At 32.0% G+C, this 10,209-nt stretch overlaps 1 protein-coding gene across 2 annotated transcripts; it reads left to right on the top strand.

The window, feature by feature from the left end:
* The first annotated feature begins 2,614 nt into the window (after window positions 1-2,614).
* On the top strand, window positions 2,615-10,209 carry LOC129916262 (V-type proton ATPase 116 kDa subunit a 1-like). Of its 2 annotated transcripts, XM_055996111.1 has the most exons (6): window positions 3,208-3,391; window positions 3,464-3,602; window positions 7,595-9,481; window positions 9,536-9,707; window positions 9,772-9,946; window positions 10,024-10,207. In XM_055996111.1, exons 2-6 carry the CDS (start codon window positions 3,486-3,488, stop codon window positions 10,115-10,117), a joined length of 2,445 nt encoding a protein of 814 aa, XP_055852086.1. In that variant the 5' UTR covers window positions 3,208-3,391; window positions 3,464-3,485; the 3' UTR covers window positions 10,118-10,207. The 2 variants fall into 2 exon arrangements, with proteins under 2 accessions (XP_055852087.1, XP_055852086.1); XM_055996112.1 differs by lacking the exons at window positions 3,208-3,391; window positions 3,464-3,602 and adding an exon at window positions 2,615-2,742 and having other exon boundaries at window positions 10,024-10,209.

Genomic DNA, 10,209 nt, shown 5'->3' with positions numbered 1-10,209 from the left:
AAATTACTTTGTTATGTTTTATACATATTTTATATATCTTTTAGCAAAATATAAAATTTTGGATTTTTGACGAATTTAATTTGAAAAATACATAGCCTTAAAAAAGTTACCAAGAAATTTTTGATTTTTGAAAAGTTTGGAATGCCGTTATTTAGATGAAAATCTCTTAATTTAAACTATGAAGAAATAAAATGAACGACTGGGTCACACGTACTTGGTCTTGCAGTTCAAAGCACTTTTATGTAAGTTTAATTGTAGATTTTAAGAGCTGCCTCTATATAAATTTTAAAGAAATTTAGTTGAGGTTGGGGAAGAGCAGACATTTAGGGCAAATTTTTTATATGAAAAAAAAATTTTTATTTGACTTATTTTGGAAAAAATAAAAATGCAGTTTTATTACAATGGCTTTGAATATTACGTCTGCAAAGTTTAATCAAAATCATTTTAACCGTTTTTGAGTTATTTGGTTTAAATTGAAAAATTTGTATGGGATGTACACTTTCTGAGCGATACACAAAAAAAAAAACAAACAAAAAATCAACTTTCAAAATTTCATTAAAATCATCTGTACCAAATTTGAAGAAAATCCATCCACCCGTTTACGCTGTGGAGTGTACAGATGGAAGTACAGACGCACGGACGGAATTGCGAGACCCACTTTTTTGGAATTCTCCATCATCGTAATGTTGGTTTTGATTAAAACCTCAAATTTTTTTCATCACGAAACCAATACTTAACCAAGGATTAAATTCCGTCATTTAATAGGGTAAACAGGGGTAAAACGAAAAGATGAAATTTGAGCTAAAATCAAAACGCGAAGTTCTAGAGAGTTGATTTTGTTTTGCTATTGATAGATGAGACTAATTTAAAAATAACTGCATTTAAGAAAAAATTCTAAAAAATTTTGAAACTGAACTATAACGTTTTGTTTGAACGTTGTACACGTGTTGGGGCTATGACAAAATGATGATTTTGGTTAGGGAAAATTTATTTGACAATGCTAAAGGTGCCAGATGAAAAATGAGGGAAACAAAATTAGGTGTCTAATACGGATTTTTTTCCAACACTCTGCGTTTCGAAATATGAATTTTTGAAAAACACCTTGTTTATTAGGGGTATTTTTGATTTTTTGGAGCGTTTAAAAAATCTCAAACTTGTAGGTTTTGGCCTTATGCATACATGTGCAAAAAATTGGAATCGTTTAGTGAGTTTTGACTGAATAACGGAAAAAACAAGTTTTAAAAAAACACGTTTTATGACCGTTTTTAACCGATTTTCATCGTTTTTTATTTTTATCTTTTTTTCTTTAATAGATACAGGAATAAAGTATATAAAGTAATGATAGACCATGACCACGACTAAATGTGTGAGAAGTTTCAATCATTTTCGTTAACACAATTTTGAGATAACGATAAAATAAAATTTTAGAATTCAACAGTTTATAACCTTTGACCAAGAGCAGAAAGAAATTTTATTAAACTTTTATGAGCATCCTGATACAATTACCTTTCATTTGGTATATCACACATAACGGTAGACATACTACAAGCTACACAATGTTAAATCAAGAAACTTGCGAAAAACCTCAAAACACCAGTGGAGATCTGTTGCCCCCCGAACAGGCCACCAGTGTGGGAAGTACCGTAATCTCAGTCTGGAAATTCGACATGGTTGACTTTAAAAAATTCTAACTTCTCTTGTAGGCATCTTTGAAATGAGATTGATACGTCATATGAAAGGTGAAATAAGCTTTCAGATGGTATAAAATTTTTTATAGGTTGTTAGGGAAAAAATGGAATTAATGGAGTGAGAAGATAAAAATTCATGTTTTTTTGATAAAAATGATTGTTTTCAATAAATTATTTTTATACTTTTTGCGCATTGTAAAAATTTAAAAATGGTTTTATTCTTAAGAAGAAATACTTGGCTTTTAAATTGCATAATTTTTTTTGTAAGCTTTTAAAATAATGAGAAAATAAAAAAGGTATTTTTTTAAAACTTTTTCTTGTAAATTATGATTGTTTGAAATAAGTAAACGCTTCAATTGACTCATTTTAAACAAAAGCACATAACCTGTTTTCTGACGACGTTATCACGTAAAATCATCGTCTGTAAACCGGCTTTACAGACAACCTCTTTTTTTTTTTTGAAAAAGTTTTCAAAAAACTTTCGTTTTAGCTAAAAGAAATGGGGTGAGGCTATCCAAGTACATGTACATGTACTCTACAAATTACCTACCTACAATAATATTTCGCCACAAACCCTTGCATATTCAAGACTTCTGGAAACGCCATATTGATTTCAAAATCTACAAAATCCTTTCGTGGTAGTTCTTGGACATTTTTAAATATTTTAAAACTTCTTAATAACAGCTTATATTCCCGCATCTTCTTTCTTCTTTCGGTTTTTGTTAGCATTTTGTTAGTTACAATTATGTATTCCAATTTGACTATACTTCATTGAACAATATTTCGCTTTCATTTGAAAACTTCACAACGTCATTCTTAATAAGCGTTTTGCTTTTTATTAGTACAGTATTTATCAATAAAGTATTTACTCCTTTCAAATAGGTTTGTCATAGACTCATGGATTCAAAGCTCAAAAAAAAACTTGAAAGGTAGAAGGTATTAAGCGTGGTTTTTTGACCGATCTCAGAAACTTAGAAATCATGGTAGCATGCTAAAAGTAATGAAAGGCGGAAAAACCATCTCTTGGCTGAAGAAAAGAATTCAGAAAAATCATGTAGGTATTTATTTATTTTTTTTCACAAAAGTCGCAATACTCCACAAGTAATTATGGTCTTTTAATATAAATTTAATCTTCATTTTACTCTCACACTTAAAAAAAAAAATTATCTTAACTGTGCTACAAAAATGTAAAGATTAATATCGTCTTCTACACATTTCTCAAGTCTTTTCGATGTGAAAAAAGAACCTTTATAACATTAAATGGTTAACATTCAACCAAATTTAAAATCAATTACCTCGTGACTTTGTTGTAAAGTTAAATAGCTCAATCGATACAAAAAAAGAAATAAAAAACAAAAAACAGATAAGATAACTTAACCAGGTAAAAAAAAGAAAGAACTTACTATACAGTTATATACACACCTACATATATACAGAAAAAAAAAATATCGAAATAGATAAAGATTAATAAAATCCACAAAAAATATAAAAGCCCACCTATAACTAACCATTCTAGACGATGGCTTTGAACTTAAAATAATTTATGAAAAATCCATGTTAAGCAGTTTCCCGAAGAACTCCCTTCAGAACGGTTGTTAAGTTTTTGAAAAAGAATAAGATTCGGTTAAAGTATTACAACATTTTTTAGAGGGAAACTGGACTAACCTTCAAGATTTTAATTCGAACCCCTTTACGACTGAAGTGTAATTTAATTTATTTTAATGAAATTATTTTTTCCATGTTGATTGATAGCAAAAGTGTGATTTCATTTGCAGGATAACAAAATAAATCCTCACCATGGGGGACATGTTCCGGAGTGAGCAAATGCTCCTTTGCCAAATGTTTATACAACCAGAATCGGCATACAACTCAGTTTCAGAATTGGGAGAAGCTGGGTGTGTCCAATTTCGTGATGTAAGTTTATTTAATTTACCTTATTTGCTGTTGCTAGTGTTGTTGGAAAAAAGGTTTTGAATTTTTTTTTTGTTTCTTAATAAAGTTCTTTTTCTGGGTAGAGCAGTGACCTTGATCGAAATATGAATAATCCATAACAATATATTGTTGTTATGCTGAAATTCTATGATTCAGTTTACACCTCTACATATACATAATTTCTCTGATAAAAAAAATAAGTGAATGAATATGGTGGTTCCAAAAAAATATGGATAAATACACAGTTTCATAAGAAAATTAAAAACATAAGAGTGTTACTTTGATTAATAAAAGGTAAATGCAGAGTTTTTTTTGAAAAAAAAAAAAAACAAACCAAGCTGAGTGAAATATATACTTTTTGCTCAAATTCTTTTATTGGCCTGAAATTTCGATCTAGGCGGTGTCTTCTCCGAAAACATCACTTTTGGAAATAACGGACACCCTAATGGGGCTATATGGGTTGGCAACCTCAAAAGCTTATTTTTTTAAACCTGTCTGGTTCGATTAGCCCAGGATAGCCAAAGAGTTTTTTTTTGCTAGACCCTCCTTAGTTATTTTTTTTTTCACCACAAAAATCACAAAAATAGCCCAACTTTAATTTTCGCTATCCTACCCTTAGTTTAAAAATTATATAAGCATTACTTTTTATTCACCTAAAAAAAAAAAGTACGTATACACCGCAGTGCACTGCGCCTCAAATTATATTTATTTGACTTTGAATTTCCAAAGAAAAACTACATTCTTAGTATAATCTATTCAAACTTTTTCAAAAGTAACAACAAATATAAAATGGTGTGTGAAATGATTTCTTTTTCAGTACTTTTTAATTCTTTCTCAATTAGCCATGGTAATTCCAACAAATGTCATCACTTTTTTTCGTTAGTCCACTTTTAGTTCAAAAATTATGACAAAACAACTTTTTTCAAATTGCCAACAACTTATAAATCAAAATTTAATTTTTTTTTTTCAGTGTACAAATTGTTCTTTTTACATTATTTTCTCAATTAACCATGGTAATTCCAACAAATTACAATATTTTACGATTTTTTAGGTAACTTTGAAATCGATTAAAAAATGCTGTGTATCGATTTGATATTCATGAGAAATATGGGAGTAGGTACCCGTGGCGCAATGGTTAGGCGATGGACTATGGCGCCAGAGGTCTAGGGTGGATTCCCAGCCTCCATCATCTAAAAAACACATTTTTACGAGTACTGCCTCTTTAGAGGAATTGACAAGGTTTCCAAGAGTATCATTGTCATAAAAAGGGCATCTCTCACCCATTGATAGAATTTTCGAATACTACCATAGCATTCCTCAATGCAGGCCTACCGCCATTTTTCGTATTGTTTTGTTTTTAGGTCCTTTTAGGAATTTTCGGACATCCAGAATATATTTTAAAAAATATGTGGTGCCAGTTGCGAACTTAACAATTTCGTAGAGTTTTCATTTCGTTTGGGAATCGCAATTTAGAGGTGCGGAAATTGAATGCATGATACGATTTTGATTTCACGCAATAAGTTTGATCACTCTCTTAGATCATTCATGAAAATGCTTACCCAAAGAAATTTGGAAGGTAAGTAGGGAACTAAGTTTGATATATAGTAAAAAAAAAAAAAAGAAAAAGAACAGACGGGTTGGGGTCAAAATTCCGCCGGGGTCAAAATTATTTTGTCGAAATTCTGCTTTAAAAATTCTGCATAAAATTAAAAAATAGAATAGAAAATGTTGACAAGCGCGAGCAGAATTTTGAAAAACAGAATTTTCATTAAAAATGAAGAATTTTTAAAACGGCAGAATTTTTGAAGTCAGAATTTTGCCCCCAAGTTGAACTGCAGTTTATACATAGTTTGGTGACTCCTAAGTGACTTTGGGAAAATTAAGGTTTTTTAATCGACTGATCAATCAGCCAGATTTCGTGCCACTTTTACTTTTTAATAATTGAGATTATTTTTTCTTATTTTTGGTTTAGATCATAGAGATAGGTTATGAATACTTTGAAATTGTTTAGGTGCAACCTTGCAGTTTAACTTTTTTTCTGCTGATTTTTGTATATCTCAAGACTTTTTACTTATCTATTCGCACTTCTTACATATGATTTTTGTTTTTTTTTTTCTCAATAAATTGAATTGAATTGAATTTAATCATAATATGATAAAATTTTAAACCATAAGTGATTTTTAAGTCAGTGTTATTAATGTAGGTATTGTTAAATCAATTCATGATAAGATTATTAAAACAAAAACAAAGTTGATTGTGACATCTTACAAGTGCTTATAAATAAATCAAATTTAAGCTTGATCATTATGTATTTCGAAATAAATTGTGTTATGATCAATTTCAATTCAAAATAAAATCGAAAGTGAATACTCAGTTTATAATAGATAACACTATAAATCACATGTTTTTATTTTATTAATCAATCAAAATCTAAATGTGTCAATTAAATATATTTACCCATTTATCGAAAACAACAATAATTAAATTTATATACACACACACGCAACTAAGCTAGACGTGTTGATAACTTGTCAGTTATTGTTAAAAGTTTTTATTCATTTTTAATAATAATAATTAACAATTAGATATAATCTAGAATATTTATTATATTCATCCTTACTCATCAAAATTTATATTTGCCTTTGGATCAAAAACGAACTTTTGGCTTTTTGAAAGTAAAAGTCATTACATTTGAAAGCACATATGTACATAAGTAGGTAGCGGCCTCTAGACGATAATATCGTTAACGTGCGTCAATGTCAAAACCCAAAAGAGTGTTGCTGTGAGTGTCATCGCACCTGTTAAATCATTGACAGTATTTTCTGATGTCATGAAACCCTTGGAAAAGATTTTTCTGTCCGATTTCGTGTAATCCTATTATAGTTAAAGTCTTGACGTGTCGGATAGGAATACGATGACTCCAAGCAAAAAGTCTAATGCAAAATTCTACCGCAAAATTTCCTACTTCCTATTACTCTTCCAATGACGGAATGTTTTGATTCAGGCACAACCACAGCAAACGGAATGAAACGTAGATTGCAATATTGTCGATTTGGTTGAAAGTTCAATCATCAGGGGACAGCCAGGTTCCGTTTTTGAAACTTGTCAATGTGTTTTTCTTTATTATCGACTTATGAGCTCTGCTTAAGACAATAGAGATCTTTTGGGAATTGGTTCTTTCTTCGTGAGAAATTTTGAATCTTAGCGGTCTAAAGTTTCTTTAGTTTATACCTTAATGTTTGGTCAAAGACCCCCACTGTTGTGTATCGAGTTGATGCTTATTCTCCATGCCTTCCCGAGTAAAAATGGTTTTCTGGTCTGCACCATTTTAAAAATTTCCAAACCACCGCACCACAGCTGCACCACGTCCGCACCATTTCATTTTGAAAAAATGAAAATTAATTCGCTGCACCACCGCCGCACCACGTCTGCTCCATGATCAAAAATTCTATTCTCGTACTTATACAAATGTCATCTTCAAAGTTATTGAAGCAACAAACTGCCAGTTCGTACGAACATGGCTTGGTTGTCGATAAGTTACGGCGTTGGACTTCTAATTGAAAGTGCTCTGGATACTCGTGTTCGAATCTCCTTCTCGTTGGTAGTTTTTTTTTTTTTACTTTACAATAATCCAAAATTATGTATCATTGTGCAGCGAATTTTTCATATAAAATGAAATGGTGTCGTGGTGCAGCTGTGGTGCACCGAATTTTTCATTCAAAATGAAATGGTGCGGACGTGGTTCAGTCGTGGTGCACTGTTGGTGCGCCGAAATTTTCCACCAAACGGCGGTGGTGCAGCTGTGGTGCGGCGGTCAAGATTTTTTTTTATTTTTTTCTTTAAAAATTTAATTTCTGTTTTTACTCGGATTTTTAAGGTTTAAATACTTTTGTTTACCGTACATTGATCATACATAAATATTACATTATATATCTTAATACATGGATATTAATATCTGTTCTGTTCTTTTTCAGTTAAACGATGGCGTCAGTTTATACCAACGAAAATTCGTCACCGAAGTACGTCGCTGTGATGAATGGGAGCGAAAAATTCGCTACATTGAAACCGAATTGAAAAAAGATGGAATTGTTTTAAAAGAAATCATCGACGATATACCACGTGCACCAAATCCAAGAGAAATCATCGATTTAGAAGCACATTTGGAAAAAACCGAAAATGAAATTCTCGAAATGGCTCAAAACGAAGTTAATTTAAGATCAAATTTCTTAGAACTTACCGAATTACGTCAAGTTTTAGAAAATACTGAAGCTTTCTTTGATGATCAAGAAGTTCTGAATTTAGATGCAAGTCGTAAAAGTATAACTGGTGAAGATTTCATTGCCAATCAAAATCGTGGCCGTTTAGCTTTTGTTGCTGGAGTTATTAAACGGGAACGTATATATTCCTTTGAGAGAATGTTGTGGAGAATTTCGAGAGGAAATGTTTTTCTAAAGCGTGCTGATTTAGAGCCTACAAAAGATCTAGCCACTGGACATATGATTCACAAAACTGTCTTCGTTGCTTTCTTCCAAGGAGAAGAACTGAAAAATCGCATCAAGAAAGTTTGCGCTGGATTCCATGCATCCATGTATCCATGTCCAAGTTCACATAATGAACGCATGGAAATGATCAAAGGTGTTCGAACACGTTTGGAAGACTTGAAATTGGTTCTAAGTCAAACCGATGATCATCGAGCAAGAGTGTTGGCTACTGTATCAAAGAACTTACCAACCTGGACCATCATGGTTAAAAAAATGAAAGCCATTTACTACACTTTAAACCTCTTTAACGTCGATGTAACCCAAAAATGCTTGATCGGTGAGTGTTGGGTCCCTACCAATGACTTGACAATCGTTCAAAAAGCCCTAGCCGATGGCTCAGCACAAGTCGGAAGCTCAATTCCATCGTTTTTGAATGTTATCAAGACTAACGAACCTCCACCGACTTACAATCGTACCAATAGATTCACTCAAGGCTTCCAAAACCTCATCGATGCTTATGGAATAGCTTCCTACCGTGAAGCTAACCCGGCCTTGTATACAATCATAACTTTCCCATTCTTGTTCGCTGTGATGTTTGGAGACGTTGGACACGGTTCGATTATGCTCCTTTTCGGAGCATGGATGTGCATTTGGGAAAAGAAACTATCAAGAACACGAGGCGGTGGCGAGGTCTGGAATATCTTCTTCGGTGGACGTTATATAATTTTACTCATGGGCATGTTTTCCATTTACACGGGATTCATCTATAACGATTTATTCTCGAAATCCATGAATATATTTGGATCAGTTTGGGTAAATAATTTCACATCCTCTGATATGATCTTACCGTATCCATCTTTGCAATTCAATCCGACAAATTTCACCGAAGGTGTATATCCTTTCGGAATGGATCCCATCTGGCAGCTGGCTGAGAACAAAATTATCTTCCAAAATTCCTACAAAATGAAATTGTCCATCATTTTCGGAGTTACTCACATGTTGTTTGGTATTTTTATGAGCACAATAAATCATGTGCATTTCCGAAAATGGTCAAACTTATTCTTTGACTTTGTACCACAAGTTTTGTTCTTGGTGCTTTTGTTCGGTTACATGGCATTTATGATGATCTTTAAGTGGTTCAAGTACGATGCCAAGACTTTAATTCAAGAAAATACTCCAGGATGTGCTCCATCGGTGTTGATTATGTTTATTAATATGATGCTTTTGGGTCACAATAAACCACTGCCAGGGTGTAAGGAGCTTATGTTCGAGGGACAGGGTTTGTTGCAGAATGTATTTTTGGTAGTGGCAGTGATTTGTATACCTTGGATGTTGTTGGCGAAGCCTATATATCTTATGATAACTCGAGGTAAACCAAGGGTAAGTTGTGGAATTCCCATTTCAAGGCAGGTTTTCATTGATATATCTTAAAAGGTTCATCGCGATGAAGATGACGATAGCTCGATGATGGTTGGGGAACATGAAGATGAACCAATGAGTGAGATTTTGATTCATCAAGCTATCCATACAATTGAGTATGTTCTGAGTACAATTTCACATACTGCTTCTTATTTGCGTCTTTGGGCTTTATCGCTGGCTCATGCTCGTAAGATCCTTATTCTTCTTCTTATTTTCTATTTTTTAATATTTTTTTTTCGATTTTTTTATAGAACTTTCTGAAGTCCTTTGGGGTCAACTTTTGAATATTGGATTTGGATTTTCGTCACCTGTTATTGGTTCCATAGCAATTTGGGTGATTTTTGCTATTTGGGCATTCTTTACAATGGCTATATTGGTTATGATGGAAGGATTATCAGCATTTTTGCATACTTTGCGATTGCATTGGTAAGATTGGAACTTGTCTATATATATCTTGACTTAGAAAAAATTATAATTTAATTATTTTTTTTTTTTTGTTTCAGGGTGGAATTCATGAGCAAATTTTATGGTGGTTTGGGTTATATATTTACACCATTTAGCTTTGAAAAACTTCTAAGTGAAGAAGAAGAAGATTGATTTATATTGAAATTATTTTTATTAAAGAAAGTCTCGATATTATCAAAATCTAAAAAAACATTAAGTTTTTAATAAAATTTTTAATAAATTTT

Source organism: Episyrphus balteatus, chromosome 3 (genome assembly GCF_945859705.1).
Source record: "Episyrphus balteatus chromosome 3, idEpiBalt1.1, whole genome shotgun sequence".
Classification (NCBI taxonomy): Eukaryota; Metazoa; Arthropoda; class Insecta; order Diptera; family Syrphidae; genus Episyrphus; species Episyrphus balteatus.
This window is presented reverse-complemented; position numbering and strand designations above follow the sequence as displayed.

Bases quoted from the DNA above. Each gene is read 5' to 3' on its own strand.
- LOC129916262 (XM_055996111.1), top strand. From the start codon at position 3,486: ATGGGGGACATGTTCCGGAGTGAGCAAATGCTCCTTTGCCAAATGTTT. The intron at 3,603-7,594 runs GTAAGTTTATTT...GTTCTTTTTCAG, and splicing joins GGTGTGTCCAATTTCGTGAT to TTAAACGATGGCGTCAGTTT. The intron at 9,708-9,771 runs GTAAGATCCTTA...ATTTTTTTATAG, and splicing joins TTTATCGCTGGCTCATGCTC to AACTTTCTGAAGTCCTTTGG.